This window comes from Furipterus horrens, unplaced genomic scaffold (assembly GCF_987537825.1).
Source record: "Furipterus horrens unplaced genomic scaffold, mFurHor1.1.pri manual_scaffold_17, whole genome shotgun sequence".
Lineage (NCBI taxonomy): Eukaryota > Metazoa > Chordata > Mammalia > Chiroptera > Furipteridae > Furipterus > Furipterus horrens.
The window spans coordinates 43,599,903-43,622,799 of record NW_028327187.1 but is presented as its reverse complement, the minus strand read 5'-3'; the positions used below and the strand labels follow the sequence as shown (position 1 = coordinate 43,622,799).

The following is a 22,897-nucleotide window of genomic DNA, read 5'->3' as shown; positions in this document are numbered from 1 at the left end:
AAATAAATATTATTGGTTCCACCCAAAGGTGTCTAATACTGAAGATATCCTTATAGAAAAATCTATAGCAATTTGATAGGTAGTTTCCATTTCCCAGAAGAAATAAACTCAGGCACAGGAAACTGACCCACTCAACCAGTGGGTACTCTACAAAACACTCTGCTGGGGACTGGAGGCCTGAAAGTATTTCTTAGACTTCTAATGACAGAATTCCACTGCAGTTGCTACCAATTTCTTGTGGAATAATGTCATAGGAAAATATTCCAATGACAGGTATTACCCATAAATTCACAATGTGGTTTTACAATTGTCAATTAGCCATATTAACCTTATATATCCACTGTTACTGATTTCAAGAGCTTAAAGCACAATAGTTTTATAGTGCTTAGTAAAATATTTCATATTTTAAAATATGAAACCAAGGGTCCTTATGACTTCGATTAAATTTAGTTTTAAATTTTAGCTCTAGAAATTATATCCTTCTCTCTATATACACCCCTCAGAGACCTACCCTTTCCCCAAGATAATCAGCAACCTCCAAGGCAAACGAGACAGTAGTCTGGACCTGACTAATGGTCACAAAGTCTGGACCTCTGAGAGGCTAACAATAACATCTTACTTAAATTATGTTTCAGTTCCTGAGCCCTGAGGTGGATGAACCCTGGCCACTGTTCCATGAGACTAGACAGAAGAATGCCAGAAAAGACCTCAAAGCACTCCTCAAGGTCTAAAGAAATGATTACCCTTACCTCCTCTGAAAAATCAGCTCCCAGCACGACCTCAAATCCGTACCCCACAGTGTCTTGTGGTTTTTGTCCTGTGTAATCTGTAACCTACATGCCATTGGGGAGTTATTTTATTTACAACAAAAGCTCCTTATCTCCATATTGGTCAAATCAATATTAAACTATTTTCTCTTTCTGTAGTGCAAACTCCTGTTCATGCATTTCGTACAGCCAGTGCCCACAGGCAGGCAGACCCAAAGAAAAACACTGGGGTTGTGGTAACAAATACTCTATTTAAATAAAAATACTAAAATACACCTAAAACTTCTAAATATTTTTAAAACTTCACTTATGCAAAAACTATCTCATGTAATGTAATTTAGAACACAGGTCCAAAAACTGAATGAAAAGAGGAAATTACAGAGCCATAGCATTTAAAAGTACAACATGTAAAAACTCTTTAAAAATATTAAGTGTCCAGCCCTGACCAGTGTGGCTCAGTTGGTTGAGCATGATTCAGCAAAGAGAAGGGTTGCTGGTTTGATTCCCAGTCAGGACACATGCCTAGGTTGCAGGCTAGGTCCCCAGTTGGGGGCATGTGAGAGGCAATTGCTGAATGCATCTGTCATACATTAATGTTTCCCTCCCTCTTTTTCTCCTTCCCTTCCATTCTGTCAAAAAATAAACAAATAAATTATTAAAACAATAGAGTATGTGTCCAGGTCAAAAAAGTAATGGTTTCCTTTTATTACAAATTTGTTAGATTAACATCTGAAGTCTTCTGTTAGTTGGTAAATATAACATTAAGAGACCTAGACACAGCAGAGAGCTGCAGTAAGAGGAGAGGTCGGCAGATCCACGAGTGAGAGAACAGCAGCCTCAGCATCCAGCTAAATCTCCTCACAGACAAACAGCCAGAAAAGAATATCTGAAACCCATGGAACTTTGAACAGGGGCAGATCAGACAGAGAAGAAACTAGTAAAAACCAGATACTACTGAGACAAATTCCATCGCAGTCTTCTTAATGAGTTATTTCCTTGTCCTTCCAGTTTATGCACTTTAAGTAAATAGTTTTTTATGTTACAGTTTATTTCAAATCTCATATTTTGCTCTTCCTTTCTATTACTCCACTTAACCCTCTAATCTCCTTACTTTTGTTTTAAATTCTATCTTCTCTCTTACTATGACTAGTATCCATTCCACATTCATACTATTTTTCCCCTTTACAGCCTCTCAAAACCATTTTTCTTGTCATCAGTCATTGCACATTTTTTTCCTGCTCATAAAATACACTTATTCTCTCTCCACCTTGATCAATCTCTACTCATAGGTTATGCATATGGTGGTAGGCGTGGCATTACTCCAATTTTATTCATACATCCTCACTGTTTCAGTATTTCAAATCTCAAATCTTATCATCCCCTTCTCCTACTCCATTAATAGCTTCCTCCAGCCCTTTCTTACTTTCAGCTTAAATTTGAATTTTTGCCCTCTCTTAGCCTGGTTTTCATTCCTTACTCTTAGTATACCTACCTCCTCTATCATCTCAAATTCACTTCCCTTTCCTCCAGACATCTCTTAAGGTTTTTTTTCTTTCCTTTTTCTGTTTTATTCCCATTGCTTAATATTAGCTCATTGGCTGTCGATAGTACTGGAGAGAAACTTTTTCTCTAATTTGGCTCCTAATTTTTCTTCCTCACTTTCTTCTTCTTCCTTATTTTTTTTGTTTATATTCACTCTCATACTATCTATATATCTTATAACTTAGGCTTCAACCTAATACTGTATGCTTCCCCTCTCTTACTTCATTCTGCCTTCTTTCCTAACCTTCTTATGTACAATATAAATTTTACTGTCTTTCTCACATTGCCTTCTCCCTACTCGCTACTTTTATTGCTTCTCCCCATCCCCTCTCAAAAATCATTTTTCTTTCAGTTAGTCAACTCTTATTTGTTTTTCCTTTAATAGAATAGTCTTAATCTATCTATCTATCTATCTATATATATATTAACACTGTCCATTTACTGTTAATAGTGTGATTGTGGGTGGTGGTTATGTTTGTGAGTGTGGGCTTCTTTCCTAGGTTGTGCTGTTATGATTTGAGAACACCTCCACAAAAGTACACAAGACCTGGTGGGAGGAGTGACTTTCAATCAACTAGCCAGAGGGAAAGACCCACCAACGAGCAACACAGCAACAAACAAAACCCTAGTACAACCAGGCAGCCCAAATAAATGGCATAAAGGGCATCCCAAGAACATCAAGCTCAGAAGATCAAAGAGACTGCATTACTGACTCCCACAGGTCTACTATCACAGAAGGTCACAACACGAAGACAGGAAGTCAAAGCAGACCAATCTAAGAAACAGAAACAAACAAGAAGAGCCATATGAAACAGGGAGACAAAAAAACAACCTCCCAACAAAAGGAAAGAAAGAATACTCAGAAAAAGTGCTAGATGAAAAAGAGGCAAACAAACTATCAGACATAGAATTCAAAGTAATGGTTATAAGGAAGCTCAATGAACTCAATAAACTCAGAGAAAACTACAAAGATCTCAAGGGAATTACAGAAGACTCCAGGGGAACTACAACAAATTCAAGGAAGCTACAAGGAACTTACTTTGAACTACACCAGCATTAAAAAGGAAATAGAAACTATCAATACAAGCCAGGAGGAAATGAAGAATACAATTTCTGAATGAAGAACACAGTATAAGGAAAAAAGAACATGTTAGATGAAGCAGAGGATAGGATAAGTAAGCTGGAGAACAATGTATAAAAGAATTCCCAGACAGTGCAATCAAACAAAAAAAGACTAAAAAGAATGAAGAGGGTTTATGAGAGCTGCAGGACAACATGAAATATAATAATATCTGTATCATATGGATACCAGAAGGAGAAGAAGAGGAGCATGGGATAAAAAAAACGGTTTGAAAAAGTAATAACAGAAAACTTCCCTAACTTGATGAGAGAAAAAGTCACACAAGTTGAGGAAGCACAGAGGGTACCAATGAAGATGAACCCAAACATGCCCACTCCAAGACACATCATATTTAAAATGACAAAACTCAAAAAGGAGGAAGAAAGGAATAGCTAATAACATACAAGTGAGCTCCGATAAGGTTATCAGCAGATTTCTCAACAGAAACACTACAAGCTAGAAGGGAATGGCAAAAAATATTCCAAGCAATGAAAAACAAAGGCCTACAACCAAGACAACTCTAACCTGCCAGGCTCTCATTCAAAATGGAAAGTGAAATAAGGAGTTTCTCAGACAAAAGAAGGCTGAAAGAATATATGTCCACCAAACAAGACCTCCTTAAAGATCTCCTTTAAGAAGATGAATAAACCGAGAGAGACATAGAGGAACACAAGTACAAAGGAGAAAAATCACAATGAATAAGTACCTATCAATAATAATCTTAAATGTAAAAGGATTAAATGTTCCAATCAAAAGACATAAGGTAGCTGAATGGATTAGAAAGCATGACCCACAAATATGCTGTCTACAAGAGACCCACCTCAGAACAAAACATCTACACACAATGAAAGTGAAGGGATAGAAAAAAATATTTCATGCAAATGGACATAAAAAAAAAGCTGTGGTAGCAATACTTACATCAGACAAAACAGATTTCACAGCAAAAGCCATAACAAGAGACAAAAGAAGGACATTTCATAATACCTAAGGGAAAAATCCATCAAGAAGATATAACCATTATAAACATATATGCACCCAATATAGGAGCACCCAAATATATAAGGAAAATCTTGGAGGACTTCTACAAGGATTATCAACAGCAACACACTCATAGTAGGGGATGTTAACACTCCACTATCAACAATGGTCAGATCTTCTGGCAAAGAAACTCAAGGATATTGTGGTACTGAACAACACTAGATCAAATGGATATTATTGATATATACAGAACCTTTCACCCCAATGAAGCAAAACATACATTCCTTTCAAATGCACATGAAACATTTTCAAAGATAGACCACATGGTGGGACACAAAACAAACCTAAACTAATTTAAGAAAATTGAAATTATATCATGCATCTTGTCAGATCACAAGGGCTTGAAACTAGAAACCAATCTCAAAGAAAAAACTCAAGAACATTCAAATTCGTGGAGACTGAATAACATGTTATTAAATAATGAATGGGTTAACAATGACATCAAGGAAGAATAAAAAAGTTTCTGGAAACAAATGAAAATGAACACATAACACCCCAAAACGTATAGGACATAGCTAAAGCAACCCTGACAAGGAAGTTCATAACAATGCAGAACTACTGATAAAGGACAGAAAAATCTTAAATAAATAACCTAACCATACATCTACAGGAACTAGAGGAACAATAACAAAGCCCAGAGCTAGTACAAGGAAGGAAATAATCAAGATCAGAGCAGAATTAAGTGACATAAGAATAAAATAACAAGTCCAAGGACCTATAAAACTAGGAGCTGTTTCTTTGAAAGGATAAACAAAATCAAAAAGCCTTTAATTAGACTTATGAAGAAAAAAAAGACAGAAGACCCAAATAAATAAAACCAGAAACAAAAGAAGATAAATCACAACTGATACCATATAAATACAAAGAATTGTAAGAAATTACTATAACAACTATATGACAAGAAATTTGAAACCTGGGTGAAATGGATAAATTTCTGGAAATGTATCATCTTCCAAAACTAAATCAAGAAGAAGAAGAAAGCTTGAATAAACCAAAAACCACTAGTGAGGTTCAAGCAGAATCAAAAATCTCCCTGCACACAAAAGCCACGGATGATAGCTTCACATGCGAATCTTACAAAACATTTAGGGAGAACTAAATCCTATCCTTCTCAAACTATTCCAAAAAAATCCAAAAAGAAGGAAGACTCCCAAATTCTTTCTATGAAGCCGTTACTATCAAAACCAAGTCAAGACACAACAAAGAAAACTACAGGCCATTATCTCTGATGAACAAAGATGCTAAAATCCTCAACAAAATATTGGCAAACTGGATCCAGGAATACATTAAAAAGATCATACAACACGATCAAGTGGGATTCATCTCAGGGATGCAAGGATGGTATAATATTCACAAATCAATAAATGTAATAGACTACATAAACAAAATGAAAGACAAAAATCACATGATCATATTAATAAGATGAAAAAAGCATTTGATAAAGTACAACATTCATTTATGATAAAAGCGTCCAGCAAACTGTGAATAGAGGGAGCATACCTAAACATAATAAAGGCCATATACAAGAAACCTGCAGCCAACATCATACTCAATGGGCAAAAACTAAAAGCTTTCCCCCTTAGATCAGGAACAAGACGAGGATATCCACTCGCTCTATTTCTATTCAATGCAGTTTTGGAAGTTCTAGCCACAGTGATCAGACAAGAAAAAGAAATAAAAGGCATCCAAATTGGAAAGGAGAAAGTAAAACTGTCATTATTTGCAGACGACCTGATAGTGTACAAAGAAAACCCTATAGACTCCACCAAAAAACTATTCAACGTAATAAGTGAATTTGGCAAAGTCAATATTCAGAAATCAAAGGCATTTCTATACACCAACAATGAAATATCAGAGAATGAAACTAGAAAAAAAAATCCCTTTTACTAAAGCAACAAGAAAAATAAAGTACTTAAGAATAAACTTATCCAAGTAAGTTAAAGACCTGTACTTGGAAAACCACAGAAGACTGAAAAAAGACATTAAGGAAGATACAAATAAATGGAAGTATATACTATGCTCATGGCTAGGAAGAATTAACATAAAAAGTGTCCATACTATCTATGGCAATTTATAGATTCACTGCAATCCCTATTAAAATACCAACAACATATTTCACACACCTAGAGTAAATACTTCAAAAATTTATATGGAACCCAAAACAACTCCTAATAGATTCAGCAATCTTGAGAAAGAAGAACAAAGTAGGAGGAATCACAATACCTGTTATCAAACTATATCACAAGGTCACAGCAATCAAAACAGACTGGTACTGGCATAAGAACAGACATATAGATCAATGGAACAGAATAAAGAACCCAGAAATAAATCCAGGTCTGTATGGTCAAATAGTATTTGATAAAATGAGAAGGAGCATAGAATGGAGAGAAAATAGCCTCTTCAACAAATGGTGCCGGGATAACTGGACAGGGACATGCAAAAAAGTGAAACTAGACCACCAACTTACACCAGACACCAGAATAAACTCAAGATGGATCAAAGAGTTAAATGTAAGCCATGACACCATAAAAGTCCTAGAGGAAAACATAGGCAAGAAAATCTCAGATATTCCATGCAGCAATATTTTCACTGATATATCACCCAGGACAAGGAAAATAAAGGAAAGAATAAACAAATGAAACTACATCAAACTAAAAAGTTTCTGCTCAGCCAAAGAAAACATCAGCAAGATGGAAAAGGAACCAACTGTATAGGAAAACATATTTGCCAATGATACATTGGACAAGGGTTTGCTCTTCAAAATATGTAAAGAACATATACAACTCAACACCAAGAAGACAGACAATCCAAATAAATAATGGGCAAAGGACCAGAACAGACACTTCTCCTAGGAGGACATACAGAGGGCCCATAGGCATGTGAAAGGATGCTCAACATCACTAGCCATCAGAGAGATGCAAATAAAAACCACAATGAGATACCACCTCACACCAGTCAGAATGGCCATCATCAACAAATCAACAAAGAACTTGTGCTGGAGAGGATGCAGAGAAATGGGAAGGAACCCTGGTGCACTGTTGATGGGAATGCAGACTGGAGCGGTCACTGTGTAAAACACTATGGAATTTCCTCAAAAAACTAAAAATGAAACTGTTTTTGATCCAGTGATTCCATTGCTAGGATTATACCCAAAGAATCCTGAAGCACCAATTCAGAAGACCCTATGCACCCCTATGTTCATAGCAGCACTATTTACAATAGCTAAGTGCTGGAAACACCCTAAGTGCCCATCAGTGGATGAGTGAATCAGAAAACTGTGGTACATTTACACAATGGAGTACTATGCAGTGGAAAGAAAGAAGGAACTCCTACCTTTTGTGACAGCGTGAATGGAACTGGATAATATTATGCTAAGTGAAATAAGCCAGTTGGCAAAAGACAAATACCATATGATCTCACCTATAAGAGGAATCTAATGAACAAAATAAACTAATGAAAAAATAGAACCAGAGGCATGGAAACATGGAACAGACTGACAGTGACAAGAGAGGACAGGGAGTGGGATAAGGGTGGAAAGAAGGGGAAAGGACTAGTCAAAGAACATGTATGAATGACCCACTGACATGGACAATGGGGGGGGGGGATTGACTGGATGTGGGGGTGGGATGGGCAGAAGAAGGCAAAGGGGGAAAAATTGAGACAACTGTAATAGAATAACAATTAAAAAGATGATTTAAATAAAAAAGAAATGGAAAAAAATAATTTATTCATTTATAATGTATATAATATATCAATTCAGCCCTGGCTGGCTTGGCTCAGTGGATTGAGCGTCGGCCTGCGAGCTAAGTGTCGCTGGTTCGATCTTCCAGTCAGGGCACATCAGAGAAGGAAAACTCTGACTCCAAAAAACCTCCGCTGCCTTGCGGCATACCTCTTCAGGGGAAAGGCTAAGGGAGTAAACCTCGACAGAAAATCCGGAGCCGGAGTCCCTAAGGCGGTTTGACGTGGTAGTCAACACCGGCAACTCCTGCGGCGCACCTGAAGTCAAGCTGTATTGACTCCGTCTTTCCCTTGGACCCTTCAGCTGCGAAGAGAGGGGGGGTCTGCTGCATGGGCAACAGAAGATCCTCCATATCACCCTGCCCAGGCTCTGTAGCTTCAGCTTCACTGGAGAGGACACTCCAGCGTCATCGCAAGATGTCGATTCAACACGGGAGGAGACAGATACCGTGTCACTCCCGAGTCGGACTGCACAACCATTCTCGGCGGTGCAGATAGACTCTTAAGAAGCTACACCATCGTCTCTCGAGACGGACGGCTGCCGACGACGAATATATCAATTGTTTATAATGGCCTCTTTCCATTTATCTTAGTCCCAAAAATGTTACAAAAATCACATGAGTAATAGGACAGGAAGGATTATTTTGTTCATTCTATTGTGTTTCTACTTTCTCTGAGGCTCTCACAGTAGCCCCTGTAAAACCTTTAAAAAAACTTGTATTTTTTTACTAGTAAGAACTTTACTTTCCACAAAATGGATAAGCAAATGTGCATTTGTTTGAAAAGCATTTCTTAAGACTTATAAGGAAGCCTCTGACTAGGACTGAGAAATAAACAGGCTTTTTTACTGGCTGTGAGCTAAAATCAGACAAGCAATGGTATCTTAAAATTTTCCTAAAGTGAACTTAGGCATATACCCAGCTAATGCTTTTCTAAAGAATTAAAGTGAAATTACATCAAGAAATGAGTAATATTCCAAAATATAAAGGTATGGATTATGCATATTATATACAATCAATGCAACTGTTTTACTCACCAATTCCATTAAATCTTTTAACTTCCCAATTTCTTCTGGAATGGATACCAGTTTATTATTACTGATGACCAAAACTTTAAGAGGAAGATCAAATAAGTATTTTGGCAATGCTGATAAAAGATTTCGACTGAAAAAAATAAGAAAGGCTCGTTATGAGAAATATGTTTAAAGCCTGACATGTTATGTTGAAAAAAGAACAAATCGCCTCAAAAGTAAATAAGAAGCTTTGACAATAACTATCATTTAATGAATGCTTACTTTGTATCAGGCTAAAGTCTTTATTTACACTACTGCATTTAATCCACACATTAACCCCCACAAAATAGATTGTATTATTAATGCCAGTATACAAATAAGGAAACAAAGGTAAAAACTGGTTATGTGACTTGCCCAGGCACAGCAGACTGCAAAAACTGTGCTGTTACCTGTGATATTGTCCTACACACCACCAGCTCTCAAAACCCAGAATCATTCTTCTTAGCTAGAGAATGCCGGAATTTTGCTCTTTACTATAATTTCACTGCATTCAATAGCTCCATGCCTCTAACTAGGGAAAAGCTCCAAGGATTAATTTGCATGCTATTTAAATTTATGAAAGGATGAACAGGATTATACCTTCAAAAACATGTAAATCCTAACTCATGTCCTTTTATAGGTGTCTGGTATAACAGCCTACTAGCACCTTTATCTCAGCCCAAAGTTGATTCAACATTATTACCTCTGTAGATACATTTAAATATAACAACAACTAACATTTAGTGAGTGCTTACTATGTGCTAGGCCTTGTTCAGAGCACCTAACATGAATTAACTCGACTAATCCTCACAACAATCTACTTTAGGAAGATAGATACTATCATCATGCCCATTTTACAGATGAAGAAACAGTCATAAAGAGATGAAGTAAACTTCTCTAACTTACACAGCTGGTAAGTGGGAGAACCAGCATTCAAACCCAGGCAATGAGGCTCTGGGTGCCCTACCCTCAAACTAATGTGGTCAAATTTATACACCAATACAGACTGATCCAAATGATCCCCACTATAGACTGATTGTTTGTGCTCCCCCCACCAACAATTACAACATTGAAACCAAGACCCCCAAGGTGATGATATTAGGTGGAGCCTTTGGGGATGATTAGGTCATGAAGGTAGAGCCCTCATGAATGGGATTAGTGAACTTATAAAAGAGACCTCAGAGAGCTTCCTCACCCCTTCTGCCCTTTGAGGACACGGCTACAAGATGGCCATCTATGAACCAGGCACGGAATTTGCCAGTGCCTTGACTTTGGACTCCTCAGCCTCTAAAACTGTAAAAATTTTCTGTTGTTTTATAAGCTGCCCAGTCCATGTTACTCTGTTATAGCAACCCAAATGGACTAAGACAATCTTGCTACCAAACTATATAAAGTGTACATACTATATCAAGAATTCATAAGCAATGAGATGTTATTTTTCCTGTTTTTCTAAGTTACATTTATAGACATGTACGTGCTTAGCATTTTGTGTGATGTGCACAACAAAAGCCGTGCTTTCCCAAGTGAGGATTTCAAAAACTTTCAACCCCATTCAATGCATGCAGAGGACATCCAGAAACACAGGACTGGCTCTAGCCCTGGCACAGACTTAAAAAAAAAAGAAGGAAAAAAAAAAAAAAAAGACAATGTCCCTAGAACAGGAATCCTGGCCATGCTGCTGGAATGTCAAATGTGTTAGGGTCCTGTCACAATTCTTGACACTTTTAGGATCAAGCAGGATGAAGCTAACAAGAATCTTCCTGCAGGATTCTACTTAGAAAAGGGTAGTATATAGGTAGAGAAAAAGAGCTAAAAAAATCATCCTATAAGTTTCTCAAGATATTTTCACCAAAATAAAAAATAAAAAAAAATGGAAAAAATAATGGCACAAATACATTCTAATCTCCCTCAGAACAAAAATGTTTAAAAATTGACTTATTTGCTTCCCTTAAGAATCAGGTTCATTGAATTAGCACAGTAGGCGTTCTCCAAAATTTGATTTCTTTACACATAGCTAGTAAATCATTAATCTTTGCTTTCTTGCCACATGTTTTAGAGATAGTCAAAGGAAGTCAGTCACTAGAACAAATGTTATTTCAATAGTTTGTTCAAAATGTTTGTGACAGTAAACAAAAATCAGAAGTTAACCTTCAAAAATCAAAGAAAAAAAGAATCAGAGAGAGTTTTAATAAAACTATAGGCACACCTCGTTTGTGCTTTGCTTTATTGCACTTCACAGGTGTTGCGTTTCCTACGAATGAAGCCAAGACCCTCCACCAGCAAAAAGATTATGACTCAATTTATTGTGATACCTACTTTATTATGGTGGTCTGGAACCGAACCCACAATATCTCTGAGGTATGCCTATATTCTAAGATACACCATATGTATTAATGTAGAAATTAATTCAATTTTGGACAAATCAATTTTTTTTTCCTATAAAAGAACAAAACGAAACAGAGACAAACTTAAAAATACTTCATTTTCTTCAAACCTCTCCCAAGCTAGGCCAAGGAGATATGCACCAAATTAAAGAAAGGAGCAACCCAAATGACTGACATCTACAGAAGGAAATAGCTCTCACATCCTTTAAGGTGTACAGTGGTTGCTGTTAAAATACCATGTATTGCCAGGTGACACCACTGGGGGAGACATACATAATAATACAACACAGTGAGAAAGGAGCAATATTATTTATGTATATGTAGTCCCTCTCTATGTCGCGGTTCACTTATTGTGGCCTTACTATATCGCGGGATTTAAAAAAATATTATATGTAATTATTTATCACGGATTTTTTGTTATATCGCGGGATTTTGTGGTACTGTATATGTATCTTGTTAAAAGTTACATAGGTTTAAGAGTGTAGATAAATGTAAGGTTCCTACTTCGCAGGGTGGTCTAGAACGTAATACCTGCTATAAGTGAGGGAATACTGTATTAACTATATTTACTACTTCCTTATATGAGAATGTTGAACACATGACTTCGTTAAGGAAGGGAAAAAAATTATCTCTTACAAATCAAAAAAAGGAAAAATAAAAACAAAAAAATGATTCTAAAATTGTCACAACATAGAAGTTTCCATTTGATATCACTCACTTGACAGGGCAATTTTTTTCTTATTCTTATTAAATGTTCACTCTGTTATACAGCTTAAGAATAGATTTATACAGCCATACAATTTTGATTATAATCTTGGCTCTACCTAAATAGCTATAGATAGAAGATATAGATGTAGATTCTATAGGTATAGATATATAAAACTTTGGGCAAATACTTAACTTCTCTGTGCTTCAGTTTCCTCATTTGTTATTCGGAGACAATAAAAGTACATATCTCAAAATGCTGTTGTGAAGATGAGGTAATATGTGTAAAGTATTTGTAACAAGGCCTGGCACACAGTAAGCACTTATTTATTCAGTATTGACATCAACTGTTATTCGCCTCTTAATGTTCCAACATTTTCATCCCAATCTATCCATGTTTGAAGTAGCAACAGAAAGTCACAACATTATGAAAAATATTGCAAGGATTATTTCTTTATAATGTTTCACTTTAACTGAGCATGCATATAAATAAATTGGAACTGTGGTGCTACAATTTCATTAAAATATTTCTGATGTAAAGTTCTGCTATTCAAAGTGATTTAAGAACCAGCAGGCATGGACATCATCTAGGGGCTTGTTAGAAAGGTATGCCCCAGTGCAGACCTATGGAATCAGAATCCTATTTGAATCCCCAGGTGATTTCTGTGCACATTAATTTGAGAAGCACTGCTCTCCAGAACAAGATAAAGGCCTATAAAGAAGGGTGGATATATAAAAAATACAAATAAGATACTACGGCGATATAGACTATATAGCCAAGCCAAACACATTCTTTTGCTACTAAAAGGATTAGAATTATAATTTAAAAATTTAGTCCCCCCCCAAATAACCTCCTTACCTAATGTTAAGGTATGTTAGCATCTGCAGGTTTTTAATTTGTTCAGGAATGGTTTTGATGCAATTATGATATAAATTTAATGTTTCAAGAGGTGCAAATAACCAGACATCAGAAGGAATTTCTGCAAAACGATTTCTTGAAAGATCTGAAAAACAAAGATAATGTTTGAGTGTCAAACATGCACCTTTATCAGTGGTAATAAGCAGAACTATTTTAGTACTTGCTGAATCACTTAGAACCCAATGAACTATTTAATATATTATAAAATGTTATCCACCATGATCCTGAAGGACTTCACAGCCATATTTATAAAAATCTACAAGATGACTAAATTTCTTACTTACCATGGACTTCTCAACCCACTGTAATTTGGTTTCTAGTCACTGTCATACCCACCAAAGTCACCAGCAGCCTCCATATCAATAACCACTCATTCACCTGGAAACATTTCTCTTCCCTTGGCTTGGAAGATTACACATCTGGATCACTTCCTATTATATCCTTGACTCCTTCTTAGTCTCTTGATAGATTCTCCTCTACCCATATTGTGAATGTTAGTGTCCCTAAGGGCTATGCTATAAGATATACACTCTGGTGGGTGACTTCATCCAATCCCAGGACCAATTTATATTCATATACTGACAAATTTCAATTTAAAGATGTGTCTGAACACCTAAGTTCTGATCTTCAGGACTTTCTCTTGCTATGTCTCAGGTACTTCAAATTCTACAAGTGTAAAATCTGAACTCAAGATTTTATTCCACACATCTGTTTCTCTCATCTCAAATAATGTCACCAACATCCTCCTGGTGAGTTGCTCAAGCTAGAAACTCGGCAGTCCTCTCATAAATTATTCCAAGTATACACAAATATACTTCCATTCATTGAAGTTTTCACAAAAATAAAGTCATGAAATTATTTATAACCATTGTACCTCTATTAAAGGTTTACTTGTTAAATGAAATTTTGGGAAGTATTTGGAATATCATGTGACAAGTAAAAAAAAAAATCCTAGAAGAGTTTCTCACTAAAACACTGTTGACCTTTTGGGCTGTATCACAATTTGTGGTGTGGGGTTATCCTGCACATTATAGGATACTAAGCAGCATCCCTGGCATCGCCCTACTAGATTCTAGTAACACCCTCTAGTTATGACAGTCAAAAAATGTCCCCTGGGATGGAAACTCCCCTACCCTTGTTGAGAAGTGCTGCCTAAACAATTCTCAAACTAGCTAGCTACCTTATTATAGAAATATATTTCACTTACACTAGTTCATTGTGTTTATTTGGTTAAAAACATAACATTATTATTCTTTACCTCTGTCAGAAAAACAACCATGCTATATTGTAGTTTAGCCCACTAGACCTCATTTAGTGTCTAGTCTGCCCTCATAAGAATAGCTTCCTACCAATGTTCAACTTCCTCACTCTGAGAGATGTAGTACTATTTACTTAGCAATATAGTACATTCCCTACTCAGAACATTAATACACACATATTAATATTTTTATATATTATATGCATAATTCACCTAATGCAAAATTTTATAATTAGCAAAATAAAATATTAGTTATAATTATATAATATGAAAATTAATTTGTATTCTTCCTTCCACTATATGATTCTAAATAACTACATAAAAGGATAGTCATAATTATGAGAAACAAATCTGAACTTGGCTTACCTCCTCTAGATACCCAAGCATTATGCAGTTGTATTAAGAAAGAAAAATTGGCATTGCTTTTTTTTAGTTTATGATGTTTGTTTTACATTTAGAGTTGTGTCTCTTATTCTTGTAACTTCAGAATCCTGGGCGTTAAAACTTGTTACTTACTATGAATCTGAAATCCTAGAAACAAAATTATACCCAGTCTATTATTCTGTATAATATCTTGTATTGAGTTTCCATAAATAATGTAGTGGTCCTAGAGAGATAATGATGGTAGCTTGAATTAAGATAGCAAGAATTGGGGTAAGAAAAGTAGACAGAATTTGTTTATATTTTAGTATTGGTACTTACAGAAATAGGGCAAGTGATTGTCTATGTAAGATAAACAAAAGGTAAGAATCAAGAATGGCCCTCAGGATTCTGGCTTAGGCACCTAAATGATATTGTTTAACAGAAGAGCAGGAGGTAGAACAAGATTTTTGTTGTTATTGTTGTTGGGGGATTTGTTTTGTTTTTTGAAGCAGAGGTTAGAATCAAGGGTTCAATTTTGTATTTGTATAAACTGAGATTATATGAAAGAGATCCAGTGGAGGGTTCAGTTAATCAGATGATTCTGGATATCAGAAGGGAGGTCTAAGATGGAATATAGAGAACTGAAAGTTGTGGGAATATGGTTAGTACTATAAAATCATAAAAACGAAAGACATCACCTAACAGGGTAATCAAGTTAGAAAAAGAGTTCAAGAATGGACCATTAGGAAGACCAACATTTGTAAGCTGAGTAGAGGGCGAAAAAGCAAGCAGAAAAGTCTAAAAATGGTCAAGAGAAAACACAAAAGTATTCAAAGAAGTAATAGAAAAAGCTACAATATCAGTATTAAAATAAGAGTGATTTTAATAAAATAATTTAAATAACAGCAAGATATTATTTTAATAATTTACATATTATTGTGTGATGCTTTATGTTATTTCCCCTCCAAAAACAGATTGGTTAAATTACAAAAAATATATTGTGAGTTCCCTTAGGGAATTTAATTAAATCTATATTCACAAGATATTTCCTAAATGACTGATATATTTATTTAGTAAATGTCACTTAAAATTACAATTATTATTCTAATTTGAGTCAAATCAAGTACAGTAGAATAAAGTCAAAATTAAAACTCAAGCTATTATAAAGCCTTTAATTAAAGAAATCTTGTTCTAGGGTTTTCCAGATTTTGAATCTGTGTAAACATCCTTTCTAAGAATTAGGTACACAGAATAACAGAGCCAAAAGAAAAATACAGCCATGGAAAGAAAGATGGGAAACAGCACAAAACACTTTGTATCTTAATTTCTTGAACTATCTCTCACTAACAGCATCTCAAGTTTTCCTTTTTTTTTTTTTTTTAAGTAGAGGAGAGCGGTAACACAGCCCCTCACGACCACAAATTATGCAGTCGAATTTCCCACGTTTGGGGAAATCGCAGGGTTCAGCACATTCGGAGAGCAATGGACAAGCCTTGCCTTGGGAAAACTACCTTCGTGATCACGGTATCTCCCCTGACAGGTAAGCATCATAATATTTTCCTTTAAAAAGTGAAAATGAACTTTTATATAGGTATAATGGATAAAATTTAAACTCTGATTTAAATTTTTATCTTATGTTTTACAATTAAGAGATTTTTTTATAACATTAAAAATCCCTTAATTAAAATGTACACTAGAGCAACTAGAATAATATGACTAATAATGAATATACTATACTCAAGAAATACATGCAAAATTGATATGTTATTTAATATGGTTCCATCTAAACATGGGAAGACAAACAGTTAGCTTATTCCTTACGGGGAGATTCATTGCACAACTTTAAAGCCTGCCTTCTAAAGGGACAAGTAGAGCTTGGAGAAAGACAGTTATAAAGATGCTTCACCTTTCCCATGAAAAAACAAAAAATTAATATGTGTTCCTTATCTTCCTGTGGTGACCTGAATGGCAGCCCCTACAGATACCAGGTTCTGATTCTTGAAATCTGTGAATGTCGGTTCATAAGGTAAAATTTTTGCAGATGCAATTGAAAATCTTGCAATAAGATGATCCTGGATCATCGAGGTGGGCCTTAAATACCATCACATGTAGCCTCATAGAGGAAGGCAGAGGGAGATCAGACAGACACACTGAGGTGAAAGCCCTGCGAAGATGAGGGCACACACTGGAGAGACATGGCCAAGGAGTGCCGGCAGTCACCACGGACTGGAGGTGGCGAGGAGGGAAGGGCATAGCCCTCAGCTGAGATCTTGATTTTAGCCCCGTAATATTCATTACAGACTGCTGTTCTCCAGAACTGGAAGAGAATAAATTTCTGTTATTTTAAACCACCAGGTCTGTGATAATTTGTTACAGCAGCCAAAGGAAACTAACACACTTCTCAAATTGCTTGTCAGAATTAATGAGAATGTCTGCAAAAATTCTTTAAAATTAAATAGCTGTGCGTTTATTTTTCTTAAGCATTAAGGGAGGATCTCAGTTAATTAGCAACCTTGGGAATAAGCACCTTTATAAACATCGAACTATTTTTCTTTTGTCTTGATTTAATCATAAATCATACCAAGCAGTACTGGCAGTAACTCAACAGTAGACAGACTACTGGGTACTGTTTCCTGCCTTCCTTCAAAAGCCTCCTTGTAAAACTGCTGGGAGCCTGTTAGAGAAATTAATAGATCGTTTTAAATAAGTTGATCTAAATTATGTTCTGTAACACTCTAGAGCTTCAGAGGTCAGAGAAACTAGGGAAAGGAGGAGAGGAGTCAGATGGAATTGAAATCTGTTTGCTGCCTCCCAAGCTGCAGCCACATGAGCCACAGACGAGTCCATCTGCCACACAGGGCAATTTCTGGCTCACTGGCTAGCATTTCTCATGGCACACATAAACTAATTACTGAAATTCTGTGGCACACCAAAAAATATAATTTTTGCCAAAGCTGACAAAAAAATAGGTATAATCTTGATTCATTCACACAGGATGGCTACTGTTGTATTAGCTGTTGTCGTTTTTTTATTTGACAGTCTAAGGGAAAAGAGGTCATGCCCCTGTCTAAATAGTCAGGCATTGCACATCAGTTGAAAATTGCTGTATTATACTATATTACTTTATACTAATTAGTTTTATCTTTATCAGTGTACTAAAGGATATACAGTTTTGTCACAAATTGTTAAATTGACACATGTGTCTTCTTTAGGTGATATTTAATAATATAGATTGCTACAGTGCTTTTTATTAAAAAAAAAGCCTAGGTAATGTTTGAAAATCTGACACATTTTTACATCTGGAAAAACTTCTAATGAAGTGTGTTGTTAGAATACATCCTCATCATTAACAAAGATATCATCATAGAATTTTCTGCTTAAAGAAACATGAGTATTAAGTGAAGAAATAATCTGAAATCAGAACTCTAAATTCATATCAACAACAACCTAAGTGGAACTGGAATGATTATTACACACACATACTCACACACCCCACATGCTAGATCAAAATACTATAGGTTTTGCACAATTATTTCTAATCCTCATAACAACCCTGTGAGGCAGCTACTATTCCTCATTAACATATGAAGCAAAAGACACATTAAATGGTATGTCTAGTGTTAAAAAAAAAAAAAAAAAACTAGTAATAACTGACAGCACTAGGGTTCCAAACTCAGATTTGACTTCAAAACCCATGTTCTATGTGTGCTTTCCCATTCCTCCAACACACTATTGTGACTTCCTGTCCTAGATTTAAATTATCTTGTTCCACTGGAACCACAAAGCAGGGCCAGAGAAATTCTAAACCTCCTAACCACATTCATATCCTAGGTTGCTTCTTGCAATAGGAAACAGAACATAAATCTTGCTTCAAGTCCCAATTTTTAGTTAAGGAAATAATGAACACTATTATAAAGCTCTCAGCTGCTCTTAATTTACCAAGTCAGAAATGTTTAGTCTGAGCCAACACATAGTTTTCTTGGCTCCTTAAAGAGTAGGACCTTATTAATTTTTTCAACATTTTCAACCAATTCAATAAACAAGGATTAAAGAAAATCCATTACACATGTTTCTTCAAAAGGGAGGTAACATCTTATCAACAAAACCATTGTGCTGAGTACCTGTCAAGAATTCTAAAGTATCTGAGACTTTATCCTACTTGTAAGCCAACAAGTTAGTCTAACACAGTTATATGGGTGCTAGCAGAAGGCATGACACTCCAAAGGGCTTTATTACTCATAGCACAGCAAATGGCATGAGTAACACATTTGTATCAGTCCCCCCACCCCTCTGCCCGAAAATCTCATAGGAGGAACACAGCTGGGTACCTACCAATGGACACCTGCATGTACAATGACCCATATTGTAAGACAGAAACTCTGAGCTGAGGGAACCAAAATCTTTTATAATACATAGTAAGCATATCTGTACTTTGTTCGAAGAGAGACATTATCTTTTTATTTTACTGGACAGTAAGCATGATTTTCCTTTGCTCTGGAGAAAGAAACTATCTCATTCTTCCAAAAGACAGTCCTGAGCAAAGGTTAGTAACTCAATCACAAGATGCAGAAACCCAAGACCGATGGAAAATTATCTCCCAATAATCCCATGTATATTCCTTATTGAGCAGGGATTAGAAGTTGCAGCCTCAGAGAATATGTAAGGTAAAATAATTAAATATCTTAAGTATCAAACTCTCTGTGGTCTTGCACTTGAGTGTCTGGGATAGAGGCAGTCAAATCCTGATCCTCACCTTCCAAGCATCATTATCCTTACTTCCCATGCAGCATCCTGGCTTGACTCATTCCCTATGTATTAATAATTCACTCAAACAAAATTCCATGAAGCCCTATGAATTAGGCACTAGGTGTTAGGATAGTCCAAAAGCCCAATCAGACACCAAACCTGACAAGTGTCCAGGGCCCCACCCTAAGAGGAAAGAGACCAACTCCTAGAGCGCTGCGCGGCAGGCCTGAGGTTAGCTCCCCGGTCGCCTTGGGCGGGCACAGGCGCGTGACCGCAAAAACACCTTGCCGACATCAACAGGCACCAATCGCTCACTTCAAATGTGCACGAGTGTCTGGGGCCCAGCACTGGCAGGCGAGAGACCAACTCCCGGAGCACAGTGCTGCAGGCCTGAGGCTACCTTCCTGGCCACCTTGGGAAACTCCCAAAGCGCTGCGTGATAGGCCTGAGGGGGGCTCTTGGGCCGCCTTACCGGCTCACAGGCGTGCCTGCAAGGACACCTTGGCTAGCTCCAACAGGCACCGAAGGAACGCGCCGTGCGGGGGTCCACTGCTGCAAGGAACAGAAACCTCTGACCCGCCTCATTAGACCAGCTGTGGATACAGAGAAACAACACAACACACAAAGGCTGAACTGACATCCCCACAAAACAATTGAAGATAAAGTGGATAGAGTGACTCTCAATCAACTAACCAGAAGGAAGATCCTAACAAAAAGCATCTGAAATATAACCAGACAGCATAAACAAATGACATAAGAGGTACACCAAGAACATCAGGCTCAGACCAAAGAGACTGGACCACTGAAACCCCCAGATCTACCATAAAGAATCTAATACCACAAAGGTGGGAAGGTAAAGCAGTCAAATCCAAATAACAAAAACAAACAGGAAGAATCCAACATGGTAAGACGCAGAAACAACCTCTCAATGAAAAGAAAAGAGGAATCCCCAGAAAGAGAGGTAGATGCAATAGACATAGCCCAAATGTCAGACATGGAATTCAAAACAATGGTGGTAAAGAAGCTCAATATACTCGACAACCTTAAAAACTAACTATGACAACCTCCAAGGAAGTTACCAACAGCTCCAAGAAAATTATAGGGAACTTGCAGAGAACTACACCAGCATTAAAAAAGACATAGAAACTATCAACAGGAACCAGGAATAAATGTAGAATGCAATCTCTGAACTGAAAAACACAATAGAATCAGTCAAAAGAAGACTAAATGAAGCAGAGGATCATATTAGTGAGTTAGAAGATAATGTAGGAAAAAATTCTCAGATACAGCAAAATGAAAAAAGATTAAAAAAGTATGAAGAAGAGGTAAGAGAGTTACAGGATAGCATAAGGAAGAACAATATCAGAGTAATCGGAATCAAAAAGAGATAAGAAGAACAAGGAACAGATAAACTGATAGGAGAAATAGTGACAGAAAATTTTCCCAACCTGATGAGAGAAAAAGTTATGCAAGTCCAGGAAGCACAAAGAGTTTCAATGAAGAGGAACCCCAAAAAACCCACTCCAAGGCACATCATAGTTAAAATGGCAACATTCCAAGACAAAGAGAGAATCCTAAAAGCAGCAAGAGAAAAACAGCAAATAACTTAAAAGGGAGCTCCAATAAGGCTATAGACCGATTTCTCAACAGAAACACGACAAGTCAGAAGGGAATGGTCAAAAACATTTCAAGCAATGAAAAACAAAGGCCTACAACCAAGAATACACTACCAAACAAGGCTCTCATTCAAAATAGAAGGTGAAATAAGGAGTTTCTCAGACAAAGGAAGACTAAAAGAATACATCTCCGCCAAACCAGCATTGCAACAGATGCTAAAGGGAATATTCTAAGAAAAAGGAAGAGAAAAAACAAAAAACGAGTAGAGGAACAGAGGTACAAAAGGAAATGAATAAATACATGTTAATAATAACCTTAAATGTAAATGGATTAAATGCTCCAATTAAAGACATAGGGTAATGGAATGGATAAGAAACAGGGCCCACATATTTGCTGTATACAACAAACACACCTCAAAACAAAAGATTTACATAGACTGAAAGTAAAGGGATATAAAAAAAAAATATTCCAAGCAAACGGACCTGAAAAAAAAGCTGGGGTAGCAGTCCTCATATCAGACAAAACCGATTTCAAAGGAAGGGCAATAAAAAGAGACAAAGAAGGACATTTCATAATACTTAAAGGAACAATCCATCAAGAAGATATAACACTGATAAACATATATGCACCAAACATAGGAGCACCCAAATACATAAAGCAAATACTAGAAGACCACAAGAAAGATATCAACAACAACACACTCATAGTAGAGAACTTCAACACTCCATTATCAACAATAGACAGATCATCCAATAAAGAAACACCAAGGATATACAGGCATTGAACAACACACTAAACCACATGGACTTAACTGATATATATAGAACTTTTCACCCCAAAGAAGCAAAATATACATTTTTTTTCAAAGGCACATGGGACATTTTCAAAGATAGACCACATAATAGGACACAAAACAAACCTCAACAAATTCAAGAAAATTGAAATCATATCAAGCATCTTTTCAGACCACAATGCCTTGAAACTAAAAATCAACCTCAGAGAAAAAAAATCAAACACACCCAAACTCATGGAGAATGAATAACAGGTTATTAAATAATGAATGGGTTAACAATGACATCAAAGAGGAAATCAAGAAATTTCTAGAAACTAATGACAATGAACACACAACAGCCCCAAACCTATGGGACACAGCAAAAGCAGTCCTAAGAGGGAAGTTCATAGCAATACAGGCATATCTGAAAAGGCTAGAGAAATCTCAAATAAAAAACCTAACCATCAAGCTACAAGAACTAGAACAGCAACAACAAACAAAGCCTAGGGCAAGAAGAAGAAAGGAAATCATCAAGATCAGAGCAGAATTAAACGACATAGAGACTAAACAAACAATCCAAAAAATGAACAAAACTAGGAGCTGGTTCTTCAAAAAAACAAACTAAATCGACAAGCCTCTAGGCAGGCTCATCAAGAAAAAAAGAGAGAAGACCCAAATAAACAAAATCAGAAACGAAAGAGGAGAAATCACGACTGATACCACAGAAATACAAACAATTGTAAGAAAGTACTACAAACAACTGTATGGCAAGCAATTTGACAACCTAGAAGAAATGGACAAATTTCTAGAAACATATATAACCTTCCAAGACTGAATCAAGAAAAAATAGAAGGTCTCAACAGACCAATAACAA

General features: G+C 36.3%; 1 protein-coding gene and 1 non-coding gene across 2 annotated transcripts in view; both read right to left on the bottom strand.

Moving 5' to 3' along the window:
- LRCH2 (leucine rich repeats and calponin homology domain containing 2) overlaps positions 1-22,897 on the bottom strand; it is a 121,453-nt gene that overhangs the window by 79,700 nt on the left and 18,856 nt on the right. The window contains exons 2-3 of the mRNA XM_090264341.1: positions 13,208-13,352; positions 9,245-9,371 (exon numbers count right to left, since the gene is read on the bottom strand). Of these exons, the coding sequence (XP_090120467.1) occupies positions 9,245-9,371; positions 13,208-13,352 (272 nt within the window). The remainder of the gene's footprint in view (positions 1-9,244; positions 9,372-13,207; positions 13,353-22,897) is intronic.
- Positions 16,273-16,436, bottom strand: LOC149990920 (U1 spliceosomal RNA). Its single transcript, XR_016508829.1, has one exon. It is a non-coding gene; the product is annotated as a U1 spliceosomal RNA (small nuclear RNA).